At 38.2% G+C, this 24,295-nt stretch overlaps 2 protein-coding genes and 1 pseudogene across 5 annotated transcripts in view; 1 reads left to right on the top strand and 2 right to left on the bottom strand.

Moving 5' to 3' along the window:
* Positions 1-4,262, bottom strand: part of LOC138043854 (cilia- and flagella-associated protein 99-like) — a 24,699-nt gene extending 20,437 nt beyond the window's left edge. The window contains exons 1-8 of one of the 4 annotated variants that reach the window (XM_068890338.1): positions 4,209-4,262; positions 4,006-4,130; positions 3,780-3,854; positions 3,405-3,474; positions 2,067-2,161; positions 946-999; positions 455-513; positions 1-81 (exon numbers count right to left, since the gene is read on the bottom strand). The exon at positions 1-81 is cut by the window's left edge and continues 8 nt beyond it. In XM_068890338.1, the coding sequence (XP_068746439.1) occupies positions 1-81; positions 455-513; positions 946-999; positions 2,067-2,161; positions 3,405-3,474; positions 3,780-3,854; positions 4,006-4,113 (542 nt within the window). In that variant the 5' untranslated portion in view covers positions 4,114-4,130; positions 4,209-4,262. Of the gene's footprint in view, positions 82-454; positions 514-945; positions 1,000-2,066; positions 2,162-3,010; positions 3,169-3,404; positions 3,475-3,779; positions 3,855-4,005; positions 4,146-4,208 lie in introns of those variants that run through there. The other 3 variants (XM_068890339.1, XM_068890340.1, XM_068890341.1) reach the window with 3 other exon arrangements.
* A 1,125-nt stretch (positions 4,263-5,387) lies between these two features.
* Positions 5,388-16,414, bottom strand: LOC138043855 (uncharacterized; annotated as a pseudogene).
* A 941-nt stretch (positions 16,415-17,355) lies between these two features.
* On the top strand, positions 17,356-21,747 carry LOC138041595 (Golgi-associated plant pathogenesis-related protein 1-like). Its single transcript, XM_068887339.1, has 4 exons — positions 17,356-17,442; positions 17,856-17,929; positions 18,689-18,928; positions 20,966-21,747. Exons 1-4 carry the CDS (start codon positions 17,388-17,390, stop codon positions 21,230-21,232), a joined length of 636 nt encoding a protein of 211 aa, XP_068743440.1. The 5' UTR covers positions 17,356-17,387; the 3' UTR covers positions 21,233-21,747.
* Positions 21,748-24,295: the final 2,548 nt, after the last annotated feature.

The following is a 24,295-nucleotide window of genomic DNA, read 5'->3' on the forward strand; positions in this document are numbered from 1 at the left end:
GGTTTTGCTTTCCGTGCCTTCTGTTTGTTTGCTAGCTTATCAGCAAATTCCGTAACTAGGTCATGTAATTCAGGCAACCATCTTTAACAAAAAGGCAATGCCATGAATTCAAAGTAATAATGTAGATGCTTAATTTGCCTATTTAGTGCACTGGAAAATACATGGAATCTGATGTTCAAGAATTAGAATTCAATTTAGCACTCAGCAATCAATCCTACTTAATTTATTAATAATAATTATCATTGTTACAATATTATTCGCATAGTCAAAGATCTCTTATAATATTAGAACTGTGGTGAAGACCTAAATTCAATACCATGGTCAAAATCTAAACTACAAAATGGTTCAGATTTCAAAATACATGTAACAATCCAACAATTATTGATAAAATCTGGGCTGTTTAAAGCTTGACATTATTCAACTGCAAAATTATGTATTATCTAGGAGCACTTGCCTCAAAAGGGGAGATACTAAGTTTGTCTGGACATAACTGTGTTCATAATGTTTACACCACTATAAAATAAAAACAATTTAATGAGTTAAGATCTAACGTGTGATAAATTTACCATAATACATTGAGCAGCAACTCATGAAATAGCTAAAATGATATGAAAACCAGGGGAAGAATGGACTGGTAATACAAAATTTTGAGAAAGAGATAAGATGAAAGTTATATCATAATTTTCATTTTTGGAAGTGCGATGAAGATGTTGCAATCCAGAACGCTTTTGTGGGTAAAGAGGAAAACTGAAAAGTGTTTGTTTTTAATGGTTACCTGGGAATTAAGACTATACTTCTTCAGTGGCCATTTTGTTTTCTATTGTTTAAAAAGATATTATGGGCTGCTCAAGGCAGGGCACCCCATAATAGCTATTGGAACAATCAATTTAAAATGGCCACATGTATCGTCGATGTGTAGGCTATTCAGAATCTCTTCTTACTAACCTCATTTTTCATCCAAGTAGTAATGTTGTCTTCATTGAACAAAAATGACAGAAACTGGATGGTAGAAAAAGGATCATTACATTGTATTACACTGTTACAATACTGTTTCAGTAGTTAGAATTCTCTAAGTTATTGTAATCCGAATAGACTTTCTGAAAATAAAAGTAAGGCATAATTAAAATCATTAATTTTAGAACTGCTGCAGACAACATCTACGAGTTCCGGCAAGACTGGTAAACGAAAACCCCTTGACTGCTGGCTGTCTCTGCATTAATTTTACAGCTGTAGGTCCTCACACACACCATACGGTAAAGCCTTTTTGAGATAACACCACCACACCCACTACTCTTACAAGAGAATACAACAGTCCACAACAGCAGGACCTCCAAGTCCTATGCTTTGCAAAGAGATCCTGGGTTCAGTAACTTCCCGCTGAGTTAATATATGAACAGTGATGAGTTGCACTTAATGTCACTATTCCACTATTTAAACTAAGAGTAGAGTGTAATGCAACTAGGTAGTGTAACAACAACAAATGAGCAAACAACAATATGGTGTAATTGAGGGGGACACAGCCCTGTGGCAGGTTTTACGCGACTTCATGACAGGTGCACAAACTAAAAGCCTCACTTATTCCCCCACTAATGTGGGAATAGAACAAGATTATTGGCAGAGCCTTTGTTATCTCCCCAGCACAGCAGAGGCTGGATCGGACAAGATAAAGGCAAGGATATAAGATGGCAAGACACAAGCAATGCCAAAGCTTGGGGGAAGTCGCTACGCAGACTTAAACTAACAGAACCACAAGGAGTGACCCCAGTTTATTGGAAAATAACAAACAAAAGCCCGTCTCCCAGGGAGGGAGGTTGGGAAATTTTAAAGCAAAATTGTTACAAACTGTGTATTCTCGCAGTGTTGCAGCCGAAAATAGCACAGCAACGACTGTAAAAAATTCTAATGAGAGCTCTGAATCCTTTTACATTGAAACTCCCATTATTACTGCGGTGTTTATCATAAAAACCTGTTCATAGGCAAGTTGGAATCCTGTGGCCGTTATTAAATACCATACAAATATTATGTTGCCTTTCTTTGCAACTTGAATGAACAAATTTCAACCTTACCCTGTGAATTTTATTTGTATCATAGCTAAGAGCAAATTTTCTGAAATGTGGAATGCCAAGTTCATCAAGGCGATAAAGTGCCAAGTATACCATAACTGAAAGAGGCATAAAAGATCTATTTTACATTTTAAAATGTCAAAGTAATCAAGGGATTTTACACTCTCATATTTGCTTAAGAAATAAAATTAATTTTAACAACAGAGACTATAGTAATAATTATTATAATGACTTCAAACAGTCATTTCCACAACTTGACATATTTTCTATTATGGCTTGCATGATTTTTCTTCAGAGAAAATACTACTAGTTTGACCCTAAAAGCACTCAATATCTTACTTTACATTGGACTGATTTATTCATGAGACTGATCATCTGTCTGTAAGTAATTAACTTGGGCAAAGAATGGTAGTTTGCCTAGCAAAAATTCATCTGTGACAGTATAAAATTACATGTGCTAGTATAACTGACTGTTCGATTCAACAACAAAAACAACATTCATTTTATTAATATAAAAATTTAGAAAATATGACTGACTGTCTTGAATGATAATCTATCTCTGCCATGACTTATATGACTTTATATTTAGCAATTATTCACCAAAGTGGAGGTGGCTAGTGGTAGATATTTACCGAGCCACAAAATATCCACCACTTGACTAACCACCGACATTCAGGTGAATCGTTGCTCAATATTATTTATTTACAATTAAAGAAATTATAAAATATTTTACAATATTAAATAAATTACATATATTACAACATTTTCGGGCACAGATTCCACGCAAATTGGTCAGAGGTGAAATTAGCAATTAGGATACCCGGAGCTTGAGTAGTCAATCAACGTGCATATTCAACACTATCCACTGTTTTAGTATTATACTTAGTCTAATATTATTTAGCTATTCATATGCCTAGATGAAATATCAAAGAACTACTCTTCTTTACCCAAATTTATCCCAACCCATGGTTCAATGATCTGACATCTCTGTATGAATGAGGAAAATGATCTCAATTTTCTTGACCAAGATCGACATGGGCTTCACAAATAAAATAAAATGTATTGTATGCTTTTGATAAGAGCACATTCTGTTGTCAGACGGCCAACCTCATTTCCAGGGTCTCTCTTCTTTGCCTCCTTTGTCCTCAATGACAGAGGAGGTAGAGAAGAGAGATCCTGGGAACAAAGTAGTCACACGGCATCCTACATTGTATTTTTACGCAGTACAAAGTCTTCCTTTCTGTGGATAAAAGAACCTGAAAATTTTTGCAGCCTAATAAATCATCATCATCATCATTATTATTATTATTATTTAATTAGCATGATCAAAATATGACTCACCAACATACACATTTCTGTCAACACGTAGAGAATTCTTACCAGCATCAGCATAAAACCCATCTACAACAACCTAGAAGCACATATTCACAGCACATAAAATTTCAGTGAAGCTATAATGACCCTCGCAGTAATGTACATGTGTGTAAAAAGTTTGGCGAAATTTAGCCATTGACAGTGCTGTTACATGTAAGCCTCCATTTTGTTCTTTAATAAAGGTCTGGGATAACAAACCCAGCTTTAAACCAATAAATACCGGTATTTTTAGTTTCATAGTGAGATTAAAGAATACCGAATGCAAACATACTTGATTTTATATTATGTTCGAAACCGAAATATTTCGCAGAATTCCGGAAATTACTACTTTTAGAAACATACCTTTAAAATATTGGTATACTGCACACATCCTGAGAAAACCTCTGTTATAAACGCTTCATCGTTTTCTTCAAGACCCTGCGAAGTATAATTGAACTGATTAAAATAAGCTCATATGATTTTCAGGTAAAACTTACCGCTGCTTACAGATGTTGCAGGTAATTTTATTATCTAGATCTAGGAGTCTCTTTTGATTTTATATAATATTCAATAACGAAACTGTATGTACCTGTTTAGTTGCTAAACATGCGTTGAGGTGTTCCAAAACGCCGTGTATCCTTGGATTGAAAGAATCTAAGATTTCTACACAACAACTGAACAAATGCTTGTGGTTCATGCTGATTCCGCTACACCCTGTAAATTCAACGTAAGTAACCTTCCTGCTTGTTTTGCTTCGTAATAGTAACGAAGAGACCTCAATCAAATCTTGACCTTATGCGTAAAAATAAAGAAAATCACAATTTACAAAGGAAGACATTTGACGAAAGCCGACTCCATGTTGTTGTTCTTTCCCAAGCAACAGACTAGAGCCAGGCTCTTCTCAAAAAAAGCAGTTAGACAGCGGTTATCATTGATACGTAGTATAACGTAAGAATAGTAAGTACCTTATGTCAAGAGAAGCTATGATTGCGTAGAGAAGCCTGAAAAATTCAGAATTTCAACGGGGTTTGAACTCGTGACCTCGCGATTCCGGTGCGACGCTCTAACCAACTGAGCTATGAAGCCACTGACGTTGGGAGATGGTCATTTGTGGGTTCTAATGGTCCCGTGAGGAATGAATCAATGATGAAATGGTATATGAAATCAATCATATATGAACTGCGGATATGAAATCAAGTGAAGCTATGATCTTCGCAGTTATGAACGCAGTTTTAAAAATTGCGTAGAGAAGCCCGAAAAAGTCCTCTACTCAATTGTAAGAATTGCGTTCATAACTGCGAAGATCATAGCTTCACTTGATTTCATATCCGCAGTTCATATATGATTTATTTCATATACCATTTCATCAAGTACCTTATGTATCGGATGGCAGATTGTTCCGCGAACCTTTATCTTATTCTGCGTCTTTGTTTTTTTTTGTAAATCAGGATGGTTTTCTTAATGATGATCAACAGTTACTTATCAAGGAAGTGGAAATAAGGTGTTGCGTACGCGCCTTCAGAGGATATGAACTATTTATGAGATGCAAGTGATAACGCATGCAAAGAAGCATGGAGTGTTCGGGGAGGGGTGGGTAGGGCTTGCCAGGCAAGTTTTCGTATTTTGAGCAACTTTTTTTGTTTCGAGTAAGTTTTTGCGTTCTGAGCAATTTCTAGTTTCTAGATATTGGAGAGAAGCTTTAAGTGCTTTAATTGGCCATGCTTCCATATTTTACAATGTTTCAGTAGACCATTTGTGAATTTCCAGTGTAAAAGGAGCAGTTCCTCCCCTCTGGGGCAGATCATGGGCGCAAGAGGCATGCAGCCGGGCTTCTACGTCAGCGGTTTTAAAATGGCGGACGAAGATTCACACTCCACTGAATCTAGTGTTTCAGGTGACGAAGGTTAATCAGATCTTTTGAGCCCTAAGGGGTGGGACTGTTAGTGTCACTATCAACTAAACTTCGTAAAATTTTCTAAAAAAGTTTTAATTATGACTATTCAGCTATCTACGAAAAGTTCATATTTCACACACGATTTAATTCTGTTGTAGGCCTTTAAAGGCATATTTTGGATCTTACCATGTAATAGACCCTTCCACGGTTTTTGACGCCATCTTAACTACGGGGCAAACACGGCTAAATTTACAGTAAATGTATGAGATTTTGGCCGACTTTGAACCGCTAAAAAGAGACGGATTTCCAACTTTTTCCACTACTTTTAAAGTGAGTCCGTGGTTTTGCACTGCGCAACCGTACTGCGCATAATTTCTTGCGTTATTGGCGTACGCATTAGCTCGCGCACATTGATAAAATGGCGGAATTTCATTGACGCCAAGATTAATACGTCAAAAAATGGCTATTTTCTTCCTATTGAGTACGGTGATCCCCATTTTTTATTTTATGCTTTTGCTGAAAACGGTGTCTTCGTGGAGTGGTGAAAAAAATAGCAAAAATCTATGGCCAGTTTTTTTGGCAATTTCATAAAATTGTACGGAAGGAGCCGAACAGCCCAAAGTCAATGTAAATCTCTTTTGGAGAGTTAAGTAATCACAAAGGCATCGAAATACATTTTTCAGATACGTAGGTGAATTAACCATAGAATGACACCAGGCTGTGTTATATTTGGGATTACATTTATAAAATCGAGCTGACTTTGTCCAACATTGGAGGTGCGCAGCAGTTTTCATTAAAAAGTAGCTCAAATAGCCATATTCGTCAGCTTTATAGTTTTATTGGTATCATTCATTCAACAGAAAATAAGGCCATTAGGGAAGGTACTACGTCCGTAAATTCGAATAAGAACTTAAATCTTCTCGTGTTGTTTCTAATTTTGCGGCAATTTGCACGATATTGATTAGAAAGATCTGCATGAAATCTTACAAATTCGTTTATGGTCGTTGTCGTGGAACCTCCACTCTTACTACAGTACAAGCTTAAACCGAAGGAAATCATGTTTACAAACAAATTTGTTCGAATTTTTTTTTCGAAAACAGCGTTTATATCAAGGAAAGTGAATTTTAAAACCACTTATTTTCACTTTCAAATTTCGCGGGCGCCGCCATCTTGAATAATAGGTCACTTCGGAAAATACTATAGTACTCTTTGTTTGTCCCCCCAGATTTCGCATAAGCATTGTTTTTAGCCAAGTGCTGGAGCCTCACTCAAGCTCAAGCTAAAATACTTTAGACTGTCTTGACTGTAACGGTTATTTCCTGTGATTTAAAGTTATTATTTCTTTGTTGAACAGGAGGTTCCCTTTAAAAGTGCAAGTTGAGGTAATTGTTTTACTCGAACTTTTTTTTTTTGGTTGTTTTATTTATTTATGTTTATACCTACACCATACTCACTACTTACACTACACTTCACACTACCTAAACCCCTACAAAAATGCTAACCTTAGGCTTAAGCATTATTTTTTAGGCCTAATGTTAGAATTGGTAAAGTTTTGGTGTTGTTTCAGCTATGGTAAAACAGTGACCTGCAGTTTACACCTTCCATTTTAAAAGACATTTTCACTGTGGAAATCCGTCTCTTTTAGAGGCGCTACAGTGATTCAAAGTCGGCCAAAATCCCATACATTTACTGTAAATTTAGTCGTGTTTGCCCCCCAGCCAAGATCGCGTCAAAAACCGTGGAAGTGTCTTTTTGTCCTTGTTAAGTTTGATAATGCTCTAAAATATAACTTGAGCCGTAATTATAACCGTAGTTCAGTGGACCCGCAGACCACACTCCTTCAGGAGCCAGGGACCTTTCTCTTCAATATAAAAACCATGTTCTAGACTTTTCTAAGCATTTGTCAGAGAACTGAGTGATCATTTTCGTTTAAAATCATTGTCTGCCACATCTAAAATATGAAATAAAATCCTGCATCTGTGTTCATAATAAAAGCAACCCTTGTCTTCCGATGGCTTTGGCCAAACGAGGTAAGAAGGCAAATCCCCCATGTTAAAAATATGAAATTTTATTTTACATTGTGCTGTGAAGGTTCTTTTTGTCAGTTGTTTCCCTGCCAGCGCTGTCCACTTTCACAGCAGACCAAAACAGTGGCATCCTTCAAATAACCAAGCAGTATGATGAAAGACTTAATTGGAATTATCATTCGGGTCATAGATGGGGGATTTTCTCTCTTACCTCAAAGGACAAACACAGAACATGATGCTGGTTTATTATTTGGAGAAGACACAAAAATCAAGTTAACGGTTGTGGATCATTCAAAAAATTCCGAGACAATCTGAGTTGCAGAGGAGCACTTCTTTGCCTGTCTCAGAAACCTCCTGAAATTGAATTCTACATCTTTATCTTTGCTTGGGTACTTCTTCTTCTTCAACATTTTATCGGCAAGGTAGTGAAGCCAGAGAGCATTGGTGTGAGGTTCAAATACCTCCCAGTCATTCCTGTCAAGCAAATATGGAAGAAAGAAATGACAAACTTTGAAGTGAAGTGAAGCTATTAGTCTCTCCCCTCGGAGCTTTTCAGGACTAATTTACAATACGTTGTGGGGGACTTTAGCCAGACTGCTTAAGTTACGCAGTTTACAATTAACTTTAGGAAGTGAAAGATGCCCCCGTCCAGATAAGGTCAGACCACAACACCGGGGACTAGTCGTTCCCTACTCTTATCGAATAGTGAGTGGGTTCTTTAACGTCCCATACTATTTAATTTCCAACAAGGGCTATGAGACAGGACCTCCGGTTTACAGTCCTTATCCGAGAAGACTTGAAAGTCTAACCATTTGCAGATGAAACAATTAAAAAGGCAGCACTTTCTCCTCAGTTATTTTAAGACCCTGAGTGTTCGTCCAGCCAGAGTCGAACTCACTACCTCCCGCATGACAGCACAATGCTCAACTCACCCACCGTTGTATTAAGAAATAGGGACCTTTGAATCTGCAATGGTGGAGTGTGTGGAAACGCAATCCAAAAATGCGCCTGTAGTTAACGTTAATTTTCAAACTTGACTGCGATATCCAACTCCATTCAACTGCTATGAACCTTCTAGAAACTAAACTATGATGAAAAGTGATCAGGACTCAAAACAATCTAATGATTTGCGTCGATGTATTTTGCAGAACTATACGTTTTTCAAGTTCATTGACACTACTTTCTCTACCTTAAAGGAATTTGACTGTTGGCAGTGACTGACCATGAGATGCCTCCCAATGATGAAATGCCAGCTGGGACCACTTTGTTTTAACAGGAGTAACAGAAGCATAAAGAGGAGACATGAACATCAAAAGATAAACAGTGAAGTCGATACATACTGTGTTGCTTTTTTCATCAAACGGTACACATCAAATTGGTAATCTCCTTTACCAGTGAACAGGGATTCATCTTCAGCCAAGTTACAAAACACAGTAAGACCATCTGAAATGAGAATTGATCACTCAGCTAAATGAGAGGCCTGAGAAAGCAGACAGTGTTTCCCAAGGGATAATAGTCTTATTTTCTGTGTGACAACATGGTTTGTCAACACAACAACTCTTCCGAAATAGGGCTGGGGGTTAATAGGGGTTAAATGTGAGCTACAATGTAGATTACATGTACTAGCATGAAAGCAGTTGGCCTCGACAACCCATGGACTTCACTTCAATAATAGGACAGGTACAAAGAGATTTAATTGATGGATAAATTTTCAGAAAGCCAGGAATATTATTCTGAGTGATAATTCTTATTAAAGCAGCTTTCAGTTGGGTGTTGAGAGTAATTTCATGATTGCTAAATGTGTTTGCATTCAAGTGCACTTTGGTGATTTAGTGCACCACATGTTTTAGCCAATCTGAGATAAAAAGCAAAAGCAACCATGGCAACTTGCTCGCATCCCTCTTCCTGCATATAGCACTGGCTGCTTCTATTTGCCTTGTGTTGATTGGCTCGTTTGATTGCCTGGAGTACATAGATCTTCTGAGGTTGGCCAAAATTACCGGCATTACTTTTTTGATTTTCCACACTCAAAACCACTGCAGACTCTTAAGCCAGAGAGATGTATAACAGTACTATGATCAAAACATCACTTCCTTTTTTTTCTTCAGATTTTGAAAGTGTGAGCTTTGATTTTTATCCAAAGGCTGTTTACTTTGAGTGTAAGTTTTGGATTTCACACTCTGCCATTACTCACGTTCAAAACTGACCGACTGGGTTGGATCTAGGGAAAAGTGGTGACATTTTTACTCAATAGCTTAAAATTTCAGCATGCAAACGCAATTTATTATGTATGCAAAACACGGAAAAATCTGAAAGTCCGAAACTCCTGTGCTGCATATTAATTCAGTCACAAGCATTGAACATCTTGCTCCCCCACCGAAACGTGGCTTGCATCACAGAAGATTACACTCTCACCTTTTGTTAACCGTGAAAGAGTAAAGTCTATCAAACTAACATGGACACCATGAGTTGGCACTTTCCTTTTGTCTCCAAGCAAACAGCTTTCACAAAATTCATCCTCAGTTCTACAAATCAGGACATTGCCCCAGTGCAGATCACGGTGTTCAAAGTCAAGCGCATTCTCAGCCACTGCAAGGCCAAGAGAGATCTGGTGCAGAACACTCCAGGCCTCTAACAGAGTGTGAAACTCAAATCTTTCCAGGTCTTTGCCACCATCAGAAAACTCAAAGACAATGAAATACTGGTCATTTGGGAATATCTCTGAAAGGAAAATGACACTTCTCTCAGTTTCAAAATTCTAACTTTTACTAGACAAGTGGGATCATCAAGAATTAGGTTCCTCCTGTAGGAGTACTGGTATTACATTTTCACACTTGGCGGGATAGTGTAGTCTTTTTAATAATACCAGTAGTTATTAATAAACTTGAACTTGAACATGCCATAACCCTAATGTGTATGAATAAATGACTACCAGCCTACGCTATTGACTTTGAAATTCACAGTTGTTTCTATTCTCATAGTATTATTTTACTATACCTGGCCTGTCATTCTCTGAATTGTGCTCTTCATCCCATCTGTCCCACTCTATTAAAAGATGCTCTGGGTACTTGTCCTGACAGCATGTGACACTAATCATGCATTAATAACACACAATAATATCTTAATATACTTTTCCACAGTTTTTTTTCACATCCTCTTGATTCAGGGTCAACACAGCCAAAGTGGAGTAAAGGAAGTAGGAAGGATCAAGTATTTTGTAAACAATTTGCTACATTCTCCACTCTATATACATGTACAGTTGTATTTATCATTGTATATGCTTTTGCAAAGCAAGAGTACAATTTACTGATCAAGGGATATTAGAAGCAAATACTTTAAACTGAAACATACATGTACCGGTACATGTCGAGTACTATAATCAGGAAAAGTGTTCCTTCCTTTTGTGATTCAAATTAATATTTTTTTCTCAAGGGTGTAAGTTTTCCAAGGGGAAAATTGCAATACCTGTGCACAGTAATAAAGCTGTTGGATAAGTTGTCTTTAATTCCTTCCTTTGAAATGAAAACAATAAATGAAAGCTTTATGATCACACTGTTACAGCTAGCTTTTCAAATAAAAATAACTGAATTGAAGGATATGCATAGATTGTTGGAGGTGTTTGCTGGGGTTTGGTAAGCAGAAAGATCTGCATTTTGCAGCACTGTGGGATGTCACACATGGGTGGCATGCAAATCAAGGCATTGGACAAATTCCTTTATCACTTGCACATGATGAAACAGATTGTGACCAACGCAGAACATCTTTGCAATCAATGAAACCAAGAAATAACTGGCAGACATAGGATCTAGTCAAGGAACTACCGTGTATAATATGCAACAATATTGGAAGTTAGAGTAAAATGTGAAATTACCAATCCCCACCCCTCCCTCCTAAGAAAATCATGAATCTGTTGTGGGCATTAGGCAATGATGTGTATTTTTCTGTCATAAATCGGAGAGGAGTGTTCTTAATTTTTATTTAATAATGTCCAAAGAGAACAGGATGGGCATTTAGAGCACCTGGTAAGCTTGATGGAGCAAGGCTTCAAAGTCTGCTAGGAGTCTTAATATTACTGAGGAGAAGGTGTTCCCTTCAAGTTAAAAATTGCATTCAATTTGGTACTACTGCCTCAGCTGGTCTAAATCAGAGAATGATCAACCAAGACCCTGCCTTTCAATACTTTATTGATCACTTTGATGTGACATTCGATCATTCTCCCTAAGTCACATGTCATTATGTTTGCTCCATTGATGATAATCACTACATGGCAAAACGTTTACTACTTTAATTCACCTATAAAATTATGATAATGATATTGTAAGATAAATTGCTTTCACTTACATCTTCACCCACAATGCCAAGACGGCTCAGCTCCCTGGTGGAAGAAAAGACAGAATTCAACAGCTGCCTAAGAAAGGTCTAAATCTTTGGGATTGCAAGAACCACAAGATATCCTGTTGCAATAACATGCACGAGAGAGCAGTAAAAAACTCCTTGCGTAGATGTAACCACTTTCTTGCATCTCAAGAGTTGCCATGTCACTGATAAATAATATTCTTTTTTAACCAAAATAAATAAAGTGTCAAGTAACCTACTTGGAAATGACAATTTCAGGAAGAATTTCCTCAAAAGACTTCTGAGGTGTGCCATTGACTTCAAAATTGCCTTCCACTGGAATAATCTATATTTCAAAATGACAAATATCAATAATTTATGAAAGTCAACAGCCTTAATTGAAACTAAAAGAAGGAACAAGAGAGTAGGATAAAAGTTGAGCATGAAGCACAACCTCTGTTTCACTGGATAACTTTTCAGGATTTGATTCATAGAATGAATCTAGAGAGAAACAATAATTATTCAGCTGGGAAAAACATTATTGTCCTGGATTTGTTTAGCTAATTTCAAGAATGAAGAATGGCAAAAGATGAAATAAATTACTCCTGTACACAAACATTACAACTTAAATACATGTAGAGACTGACAGAGGTGCCAGTGGGTCAAATGTTTTACTTAACTTATAAGGGACTGTCAGTGCAAATAAATATCGGTAAATAATTAATTTGCAGTCTAAAATCAAAATAAATGATACGTTTTGGCCAGATTACCTAGACAGGAGCAATACCAACATACATGTATGACAGTGACTTTGAGAATTTGTGAGAGGCCCAGATCGTTAAGAGGTTCTGTATTTTCTTGCCATGACCGGGCTTTCAATTCATAATTATGTTTGATGGGTCTCAAAGGATATTCAAAGATCTATGATCCCTGATTTTGTCAACATCTTTAAGGATCTTCAAGGGTTCTGACCAGATTTTCCTAAATGTTTCTTGTACCATCTTTGCAAGATCTTCACAACTTTAGATCCTTGGATCCTATGGATCTTCGCAAGCGGTTATGGCATTATTATTGAAGATTTTATTGAATTGTCCAATATATTCCATACTAACTCCAGTAATATTATTTTATCCAACAAATACCTTGAGTGCAACGGTTTCTCCATTTTCATATTGTACTTGAAAAACTTCACCATAGGCTCCCTCCCCAATTTTAGCACAGCTTTTTAATAAACTGCAAACCAGAAAGGAGCCATATGTTTTCACTTTTTAATCTTAATATTGTAAACTCATCAGTAATTCACAAGGGTGTCCAGAAACAGAATTGCAGTGTATTCACATCACTTGACAGGATACCCTTGTAAATTCAGGTATATCTAAATCAAAGAATTAATTTTATGATGACTGTCCTGTAATTTTTACTGGTATAAAAATAATCTATATTGCTCTTTCATTTACATGTAACATTATAATCCACACACAAAATGAATTGTCACCTTTGCTTATTAACCCTCAAATAGGTACACATTAATTTACTCTGCAAAGACCAAATTTTAAAAGTATCACCTAATAGAGTAAGTCAAAGATGACAAAGACAATAACAACGGCCAACAGCGTTGATAACAAAGAACTTTACTCAACACATTGACTACTCTACTCTTCACTCTGTCTTAAACGCCAGACGATTTATTCATCAATGGGAGGAGGAGGGGGTGGGGGGAGGAGGAAGGTTTAGGAGTCCATGGGTTAAACTTGCGAGTAACAATAATTTCTCAGATGGAGAGGTGACAGCTGTCAGAAGCCAAAACCTTGATTTGACACAAGTAACGGACGAAAAGAGTTGGCTATACTTCACTTGGTCAAAGTTCACTACCTTTTTCCCAAAAATGAAGTTTTGTAATTTAAGACAGATTCTTTCAAACCAAAGATTAAAATTCATTTTGACAATGACAACAGTTGGGTGGTCTACACAAACCAGGCACCAGCTTCAAATTTTATCTAGTAAACTCCTGGGTTAATGCAAAACAAAACAAATTAATATTGCACCTGGAATTGAGGACATTCGCAAATTTGACTGGCCCTTCTTGGTCACATTCCAACAAAACTTTATCAAAAGCACTCAGTTCTACTTTTTCCTCGTCATCAGACTTCCAATCAGGTAGATTCTTCTTTGCCGGAGTAAGAGCTTCCTTCATCACATAAAAATAGTGTTACATGTATTAGACATTGTTATTGTTCTTCCAATCATTTCATTACCCCATTATTGGTGCATACTTGAAGGGTAAAATTTACACTAACAATGACAAGTTTACTTTTGCCCCTTCTTTTAAGATTACAATATGAATACTTAATTGACAACAAAAAAAATCAAAGTTGAAGTGGTTTAGAAAAATTTAATTAATTAATTAAGTAAATTTTTGAACCACAACAAATACAATGAATAACTAGTGAGGCTAGCAAAACACCCACCAAGTAGAAAGACCAGTATTTTTTACATTCTGTGTATAGCCCTTATTTGTGCTCATAGTGGTAAAAATCGAGTGTCGCAGATTTCTACTGGCCATATATGGGGTGGTAGATGTCACTATTCTTTCCCCCTGCATAGTGAAAACTATCACAGTATGTAAAGTTTGGACTTAATTTAAAGGGTTACTGTAATAAAGGAGCAGAGAAAGTAAAGGTGCTGTTTCTGTACTTGGGTGTTGAGGGTTCAGGTTCCCCTCTGACATGTTTGGCTTTGTCTGTCCAAAGCAAAGATATTATTTTACTCCACAAAACCACACTCTGTTGCTTCCTGCAGCTGGGGTTTTACAATATGGTGTGGTTCATTTTCAATGCCAATTATTGCTCTTAAAAAACTTCTCGAGAAAAAGGCTTTATCAATAATACATAATTATGAGTTATTGACCAAGCTTGTTCGGTCAAGATGGCTGAATATTGGCTATGTTCTGTTTTTGCATGTTTTTGAAACAATACAAAGCCGAGGTCAATGAACACGCAAAAAAAGGAACGAGGCCAATATCCAGCCGTCTTGACCAAACAAGCTTGGTCATTAAAGGAATTATTATATGGGATAAAAAACCAAAAAATGTTCTTTTATCTTGTGGGCAAGATAGCTCCATCTAGCCTGCTCAGGTAGCCGATCACAGCACGGGATTTGGTTCATCTTGCCCGCTCACAGAGCTAGTCATACAATAAAATATAATCTTACATTGTATATAAAAATGCAACTGGACAATTGCAAGAACTTACCACAAAGGAGAGATGTGATTTTCCTACACTACCAATAGAACTATCAGCAAAACCCATCCCTTCCATAATGCAATATCTACTTCTCTTTTTCAATGGTGTTATCCTCAGCTTTTCAAGCTTAACCACACACTCTTTCAACTCCACAGAAGAATCATTTCCACTTGCTTTTCTCCAGGATTTCTGTTCCTTAGACTTCTGATCTGAATCACTTTTCCTTGCTAAGTAATAAGGGGACTCTGGGTTGTTTACAGATTTCTCACAGGAATGAGACGCAAGCTTTTCCCCCTGAATTGGCGTGATTTTCAGTGGCTCTAAAACAACTTTGCCATTTGTTGACCTTTTTAATTCACATGAAGTTCGAGGAACAGCTGAAACCATGTTGACCGTAAATGCAGGAGTTGAAGTCACACAAGAGGAGTTGAATCTTGCTGTTTCCACTGTCAATGGAGTTCCATTGGCCTTGTCTGAGTAATTACCTATGACTTGAGGTTCTTTAGGATGCGAATGAAAGCCTTGTAGGAGCACATTTGCATCCAAGCTTTGTCCATTTAAACCACTGTCTGACAAATTGTGCCCAGGATGCTGCTGGTGTACTCGTGTTTGTAGTGTGTGACTGGGGATGTCCTGTATATTTTCTAAACTATCATTGACTAAAACAATGTCTGATTTGCCAGTATCAAAGTTGTTATTGCAAAACCAGCATCATTGTTTATTTGTTGCTGTGTTAGTGATGTGAAACTACTGAATAAATTTTGTCTTTTTCTTCTGGGTCTTCTGTCCACTACCACATTATCACTTGGTGGACCTACATGTGAGCACTGGTTTTCCTTATCAAGAAAATCTGATGAATCTTCAGGCTTGGACGGTTCTTTTTGGCTACTGGATGACGTAACAACTGAATTTTGTGCCTTCTTGGAAAGATTTCTCCTAAAAATTCAAAAAGAATAAAACAGGGTAATAATTGATTAAATAATCCAATCAAAACCAAGATAGAAATACACTTTTTAAATTCATCAACAGCCCCATCCAATTGCGGGCCGCAAACCTATCCTAATCAATCAAACTAGCTGATACTTATTTTTAAGCTATTAATAATATTAACTTATTTTGAAAGCACAGCTCTTTTACCAACATTTATTACATACAACCAAATGCAAGGGATAGCCTGTTTCGGACAGGCGAGTCTTCACTAGAAAATGTTCTCATTTATTAGAAATATGATTGCTTACCACTTAGACGGGTTGCGCTGGAAAGTATTGGCTGAATTGTCGAATTCGAATTTGGAGGGAAAACTTTGATCCCGGCCGAACGGCGAAAGAAAAGGTTCGTCGGGCGACAGCCATATTTGGGCCTTAATAGTTCTATACTTATGCCTTCCATAGGTCTTGACTACTTCAGGATGCTTGGACATTTGAATTAAAAAGGAAGAATATAGTACTGATAAACACAAAAGTTGTATTCTTGGTATTTCAAAACAAAACGATTTTTCGAATTTTTCCGCTCTTAAGAAAATTATCATTCCTCGAAAAGGTTCTTGGGATATTAAATCCGCTGACCGTGTTCGGCCTCTCAATGGATCCCTCGACAATATCATCAAGTGCGATATAACACGCGTACGCGCAATACATGGAATCTCTTTGTTCACAGGATACAGAAATAATTATGACACCCGAAAAAGGCCCAAAACAGGTCGGGACTCGTACGTCAGTTCTCCAATGTCCCAATAACATTCCGGGCCCTCTCCTGCGAGCAAGCTGTCTCGCGGGGTACTCTCTCCGCCCGCGCGCACCCCGCGAGAGAGCTTGCTCGCACGCTATCGCCGAGATGTTAGAAGCTGGTCTTTCAACGGATTTTCAGGACTCAGAAAAACAACAATTTGTAAAGTTATTGCCTCGAAACGGCATTTTTTTACGCAACAAAGTGAGATTTGGGTCCCCAAGAAGTTTTGGAACTTTCCAGGAACGGTGCTACAGCTGTAGCTAGAGAATCATGGTAGTCCATCAGTGTTTTCAAGACAAGGCTTCAGTTTGCGCACTTATTTTTTTCCCAAACCAATCTTCTTGAAATCTGGCCTTCATAGCGGCACATATTCGGCCGGCTCCTTATCAGTCGTAACTACTCTTCTCATGGATTTCATCGTGCCTTCCCAGCTATGGTTCAGGATGGTTAATCATCTGTTTATTTCACGTAGTTGCCAAAAATAAAACAAATAGATATGATAGATGATGTTTCCAGGGAGGTCAAATTATCACATTTTAGCGCTCTAAAAGGGATTCATTCACAGTTTTCAGTACGTGTTGAGTAATCAGAGTAATGCTTCCCCGGGACTCGAGTGTAAGTCCTGCCTACTGATCCCATAAAAGGAGTGTTAAAATGCATTCGGATATAAAAAATACGTTATGTGAAGTGTGGTTCCAGTGCAAGCGAAAAATTGGAGATTCTACAAGCTTGGCATTTTAACAATATGCAGAGCTATCTCATTGTTCTTTCATTTTCTATAAGTATCGCATGGCAAGCAGGTAAGGAGAAAATGAAAGGCCGTCACAGAAGAAAAATTGGATCGCTTACCCTATACATTTTTGGTTGTCGGAATTTGCTCAGTGACGCAGCTTACTGATCCACCCGTAACGAACTTCTGAAACGACGAATCACGAACATGCCTTCGTCATGTCCTGTTGTCTCCTGTGTCCCTCTAGTGTACCCTCGGTTTTATGTGTGTCTTCACTTGAAGATAGATAGATTAGAAGCTATTTGATGGTTGCTTCCTCTCAACCCAAGTACTTGTTTTCAAATATATGTGAATTCTAGACAATCTCGTGCATTGGAAAAGGAAAATTTACTTTTGAATATTTTTTGTATGCAATTCAGTCTGCAGCCTGTACACACAAAAATCAATTTGTTATAAAAATTTAACTTTTATTTTTCCTTCCAGCGGTAACGAAGGCGACTCTTCCTTTCAAAGAACAATGCGTGAAATGGCACAACGAATTTCGCGCACGACATCAGGTAAATGCAGAGCCACTATACTGATGGAAACTCACGATTTATACGTGTTTTGAGCTTCCTTTCTGATACTTTGCTTGAAACAAGCCCCCTTATAAGACAAGAGTTTAAGGCACGAGTTGGGTAATGCGTAACAAGCCTTACGAACGGTTACATCCTTGCCCGTGGCAAATTAAACCTCGTGCGGAAAGGAAAGGAGATGAAAAATCGAAGACTTGCAGGGCTATGAATGATCGACTAAGAGCAATCATGTTGCGCTAAACCAAAAGAAAAAAAGGAAAAAAAACGTTTGTCCTTTGAATAGCATTACCCTGTAAACAATAACGACAAGCTTGAGTCGAAACTCTACTAACTCTGATCTTACCTTAGGTCAAATAATCGAATCAAACACTTGGTATTTTTCATTTGTTTTTTATTTAGTTTCAAAATTTTGTCACAACTGTAATGCATATTAATAGTGCCGCTGATTTTCCCTCATTCTGCTCAAACTCTGCTCGAAAATGCCTCATTCTGTCGGCAGAATGCTCGCCTCAAAAATCGCTTATTCTGTTCGAACTTCTGCCGGCAGAAATTATCCAAGCCTAATCGTCAGCTGAATCGTCAAAGACCCTGAGATTTTGATCGTGAGGGGCCTTGAACCTATCACCTCTCGCACGGAAGCCCGATGTTCAGTCACTACGTCAGTCACTACACGCCTACCGGTCGGCCTAATAGAGTAAAGTTACCATGACGTGCTTCTCAGACAACTTCCTCTAATTTCAGGTTGGTCCAGTCAGCTGGGATCCTTCACTTGCAAAAGACGCGGCGAAATGGGCCACGTACTTGGCGGCCAACAATCTGTTTCAACATGAGCGGAATATAAACCAAGGCGAAAACCTCTACAGAGGCTCAAAGAAACCTACAGAGCCTTGCACTGTAGCTACTAAACTTTTTTACGATGAAATCAAATATTACGACTTCAACAAACCTGGGTTTTCGCCGAAAACTGGACATTTCACTCAGGTGAGAAATTACGTCTTTCCTTCAATGGAAAATTACAATACAATACAATAAAGCAATAGAGGACGTTTTCCGTGTTTCCATAGCCTCATCAAAACAGTTACTGCAAACCCGAGACGCAGTCGAATTCGTGTGATGTCACATCTCCAGACTCTCATCTAAACAGCTATTGACCAATGAGAGTGCGTGTACTATCCTAATTATTTTATAAAATACAGGCTTAATTGATCACTCCCTGAGAGCTTTTCAGGGCCCATGAAACACAATCAACGAAACGACAGAACAGAACAACAACAACAACAGTCTAACAACTGTTAAGAATCCCAACTGACCGGAGGCAAACAACTTGAGATGGCTATTTTATTTACAAGCGCGACCGAGAAGTTGAAGCAGGGACTACCGCTGGAACAAATTCAACGAGTGTTTAAAACGGTCTTGAACCTGGGAACTCCGGATCTCAAACGAAGCGTCCCAAGCAAGTTCTACGATTGCGTAAAAAAATAACTTTAAAAATCGGAGGAAAGAATGTTTGGAATTAAATTTGCTTCGAATTTCTATTAAAAAAATTGTTTGTAACCAAGAAAGTGAATTTTAAAATAGGAAAAATCTCACATCATTCAAGTCTTTCGTTACTGCGGCGCCCGGGAAAATTGAAAATAAAAAAAAGGGTTCTGAGATTCATTTCAGTATTTCGAATACAATCACTTTCAGGACAATTTTTAAACAAGGTTAGAATAGAGGTTTCCTTGACGACATTAATTAAGGAGTTCAAGCAAAGTCGACAGGTACGACACCGACAACAACAACGCAACAAAAACAGGAATAATAGTCAAAATCGAGCTGTAACCAGGATAATACATCTTGGAGTAAAAAACGTTCTCTAGTTAAAAAAGGTTAAAAACATAAGCTTTCGCCCATCAGTATATAGCCTTTGACTAATAAAAAAAGTTAGCGCGCGGAAGGAAATATCTATGAAAGGGAGCGAAAGGGAGTGCGAAGAATTTTAAGTATGGAATACAAAAAAAGTGTGAAAAAAGCTAGGAGATAAAAATTAGACTTCATTTACAGACAATACTCTATTTTACTGTAATTAGACCTCATTTACATTTTTTATCTCCTGGCTTTTTTCACACTTTTTTGTATTCTATTTTAAATTTTTTTTCGCACTCCCTTTCGTATATATTTCCATCCGCGCGCTAACTTTTTTCATTCGTCAAAGGCTATAGACTGATAGCCGAAAGCTTATGTTTTTAACCTTTTTTAACCAGAGAACGTTTTTTACTCCAAGAGGGAGGGGGGGGGGGGAGGGGGCATTACGAACGGTTTTAAAGTGCAAATAGAAAATGATTGGTTCTTTGTTGTATGGTCACGTTGTGGTCAAAACTTTGTGGAGTACGGCAAAGAAATGCACGGAAATTCGTGCTGCAAGTGCTGCAGGATTATTATTCCTTTTTTAACCACCAATGTTCCTCCCTCTCCCCACCGTTAAAGGGTAGTTCACCGTGATGGTTAGCAGGACGGGATGGTTGCGAAATATACTTGCGATAGCGCTAAGTTATATTCTGAACCGGTGACGTTTTTGTTGACACTTGGCGTTGTCCTTGATAATTAAACTCCAGGCAGGCTTTCCTTAGTCTCCTCCTTTGTTGTCGAGGGTGAGACTGGGTTTAAAAAAAATAATTTGCGCTGTCAACTTAATTTTTTGCGTTTATCCCGCGTTCTCTCCTTGACGTTCTACATGGTGATAGAAATATCCCTGGGCTGCATTGAAAGGAACGGGCTTCAGTGTAAGGAATCAGGTTCGCTGTTGTGTGCCTTTTAGTCAAAAGATTTCAAAATTAGTTTTCTTTTTCACCGCCTTTGTGAAAAGTTTTCACACTTTTGCGTCATCTTTCTCAAGGCCTTTTTTCACTCATTCATGTTACAAACGCAGAGAATTCTAAGCGCTAGTGATGAATTTCATCAATGGAGTTTGAAACTTTTTTAAGAAGTCTGAGTTATCGTGTTTTGAGTGATTCATAGAAAATTAATTGTTTTCAGGTTGTGTGGCAAAAGTCTAAACGGATAGGAGCAGCTTATGCGACTGGAAACGATGGCTCAGTTGTTGTAGTGATTCGGTATTCTCCTCCGGGCAACTACGTCGGAGAGGCCCAGTTCAGGAATAATGTTTTTCCGGCAAAGGAGGAAAAACAGGAGTCTGGGAATCAACTGTCACCGCTTGAGGAAAATGGTGGCCAAACGAGCTGTTCTTGTGGCATCATATCTCTTGTCATTTTCGCAATTATAACAATCAGGTTATGTCATTAAAAATGGACTACTTAAATTCGAAAGTTTCATTTACAGCTATAGCCCATCACAACAAGTGCGAAAGTTTAAATGAGGAGATCACGAGGTAAAGCAAATACATGCAGTAGGTGCTATACTAGGCCACAGAAAAGTGTGAGAGCAGGTTTTATCATACATAAGTGCTGAGATTTACTCACAGAAATGCCAGTGATGAAAAAATCGCTTTGTTTTTAGTCACAGCCACTCAACGACGCGCATGATGAAATTTCACTAGTCAAAAATAATCTTTCGCGTCGTTTGGTTGGAAATATGGTGTATTTCACTGGTGAAAAGTGATTGAGAAACTACGTCACCCTTGGCGTCAAAACTTTCAAGCCGCCCTTTATTTTCAGTTATTTTTCAAGATGTCGGAAAAATTTGCGGACTCCGATTCGGTTGACAATGCCATTGTTGACCAAGAACAACGAGATGTAAAACGTTTGCAAATCAGGAGCCTATTACGCGGAGCTTCGAGGCGCCAGGAAGGGGTCCTAGGGTGCCCGCCCCCCCCCCCCCCCCCCCCCCCCCGAGACTGTGAGACTGGAACAGAGTAATTTATGTCACCCGGAATTTACTTTATATGCACAGTTATTTTGTAAGCTTGTCCCTCCCCCTGAAGTCACTGCTCATCCGAAAAACTGTCACTTTCACTAAAAATAGTGTGGATGTTGACATGAGAAACCGATAAGTCCCCTGGATGTGAGTGAATGTGCCCCCGCCTTTGAAAAATCCTAGCTACGCCCCTGGCTTAACAATACATCGATCTATTCAGTTATTCAGTACATGAACCGTCAAACAGCGCTGACCTCCATAATTATGCCACATCTATTCAAAGCTGTTTTTCAGGGATCACTGACATTGAGTACGCGGTCTTTTATCAATTAAAATTGCTCAGAGTTTGTTGCCAGCAAATCTGTGAGTTCTTTGTCCTAGAAACGTGAATTGAGAAGTAAGAAAAGTCCAGTCTTTATTTTCCTTCGTTTTCATCTGGCTCAAATTTTGACTCCCTCAAGCTTGCAGTGGCAGATTCCAAGTTCTGTCGTCTCCACTTAATTCTTCGGTTCTGGAACCACACTTTAACTTGTGTTTCATTGAGGCCCAGGTCACTGGCGAGGTAAAACCTCTGCGCTCCCACAATGTATTGCTGGCGTTGAAATTCTTTTTCTAGTCTTTCCAACTGATCAGCTGTGAAAATAGTTCGGTTTCGCTTTCCTTTGCAAATTGCTCGAAGCTTCCACTTCTTCTGTGTGTCAAAATAGCCTTCTAATAGAATGAAAAACAAACAAGCAATCAAGCAAGCAAAAATAAATTAATAAATAATAACAAAACAAATGAGCCAATCAGAGATGTATACACTTCAATTGACTCCCCGAGTGCACCCGGCACCTGAGGAGAACTTCCTCTCATTTCAAGTCGTGAAAAGAAGATCCGTTCTCTCATGCATCGAGAAGTGGCATCATAATTCATGGCCACTCGACAACGGGATCATCATTTAGTTTAAACGAATGCATGTCGAATTATGAAGCAAGCGGAAGGTTTACACGACACGAGAAGCGTAACACTTTCTGGGGCGTAGCCCAAAGAAACTCAAACTTCATGTTATTTTTTTTAGTGCTCTCCGCATCCAATGAGCCTTAATTTATTGCTCGATACACTGTGTCACATACGCGCGTCAAAGAATGAACCACTTGTTTCATAACATTGCCATTGACTTTTGTGCGAAGAAAGAGTAAGTTTGGTTGACTGACCGGCACTGCTTATATTTAATCAGCAGCATGCACAAGATAACATGACGTATGCTCGTGCTCGTGGGACTTGTTATAATATATGTAGGTCGATGCAGTCGGGTTGATTCTCTCTTAGTTGCACTAAGAAGTCAAACACTGAATGACGGAAGAAAATTATGGCAGAACATAAATTTTGCTGAGAAATCCTCAGTGAATAGGACGCAACGCGCGAGGCGAAATTCGATTTTCTCGATCCCCCGGAAAAAAAGAGTTCTTAATAAAGTTAAAACCCTCTAAGTTAAACTTATGGAGCGACAGTAAACGTTGTTTTCGAGCGAAAGAAAAATCTATTCACATTTATGATGTCGATTTAGTTGCGCTCAGTTTGTTAATTAGGAAAAACAAGATTGTAGGTATCTATCTCGTACCTTTGAGAGTTTCTGGTACGTCGCTTTCTGATCGGATATTATGGCGGCTTAATTCACAAGGTGGAGGTGGCTCTCTCTCGATGGCAGAAATAAGCCAGCGATAGTTGGCTTCCTCGTGGTCATTGAACCTTGGCGAGTAGGTTCGGTTTGAGCGGCTCAGTTCGGCTGAAATCGAGTCCTGCTTTGGGAATGAACATGGATAAAAATCTTGGCATTGCTGAATGCTTTGCGGTTCAATTTGGCAACAATATTCCGTGCAATAAGGCACAAAAATGTAGCCATGTAGACAACGTTCTGCGTCCATTGCTCGAGAGTGAAGTGCCGTTTTATTCTTGGGAACTTTCTTTTATTGAAAAGTTAAAGATCGGAAAGATAACTTAATCGGTCGTTCTGGCACATAAAACGTGGGAATGAAAAAAATCACCCCGCGTCATTACCCATAAGTTTCACTTTATAAGAGTTATAAAATCAAGAATATGACTTTTAAGGCAATAGATGAAGTCATCTCCGGTTTGTAATCACAAGGCAATCACAACCGTGAAGTTAACATCCTACACCTGCTAGCGATTTACGTAATTACTCAGTTATAGACATAATGGGTTGCTGACAATTGAGGGTCATCTATAAGAAATTAAATGTTTTGTTATCGCAAATTTACGGACCCTTACTTGTCTTACAACTGGCTCTGGCGTTGTGTGGAACATAATTCTGTTCTTGTCTGCTACAAATTTATATTCAGTTACTCTGCATGTTTTTGGGAGCTTTCAGGTAGTAATAATTATTACGCTGAAAGTTAAGCAGTTTTGAAGACCCATCAATGTCGCTATTAAGCAAGCAATTAGTCTTAAAGACCTTTTGAATGATCATGATTGCCCGTTTAGCAAAAAAAC

This window comes from Montipora capricornis, chromosome 3 (assembly GCF_036669925.1).
Source record: "Montipora capricornis isolate CH-2021 chromosome 3, ASM3666992v2, whole genome shotgun sequence".
Classification (NCBI taxonomy): domain Eukaryota; kingdom Metazoa; phylum Cnidaria; class Anthozoa; order Scleractinia; family Acroporidae; genus Montipora; species Montipora capricornis.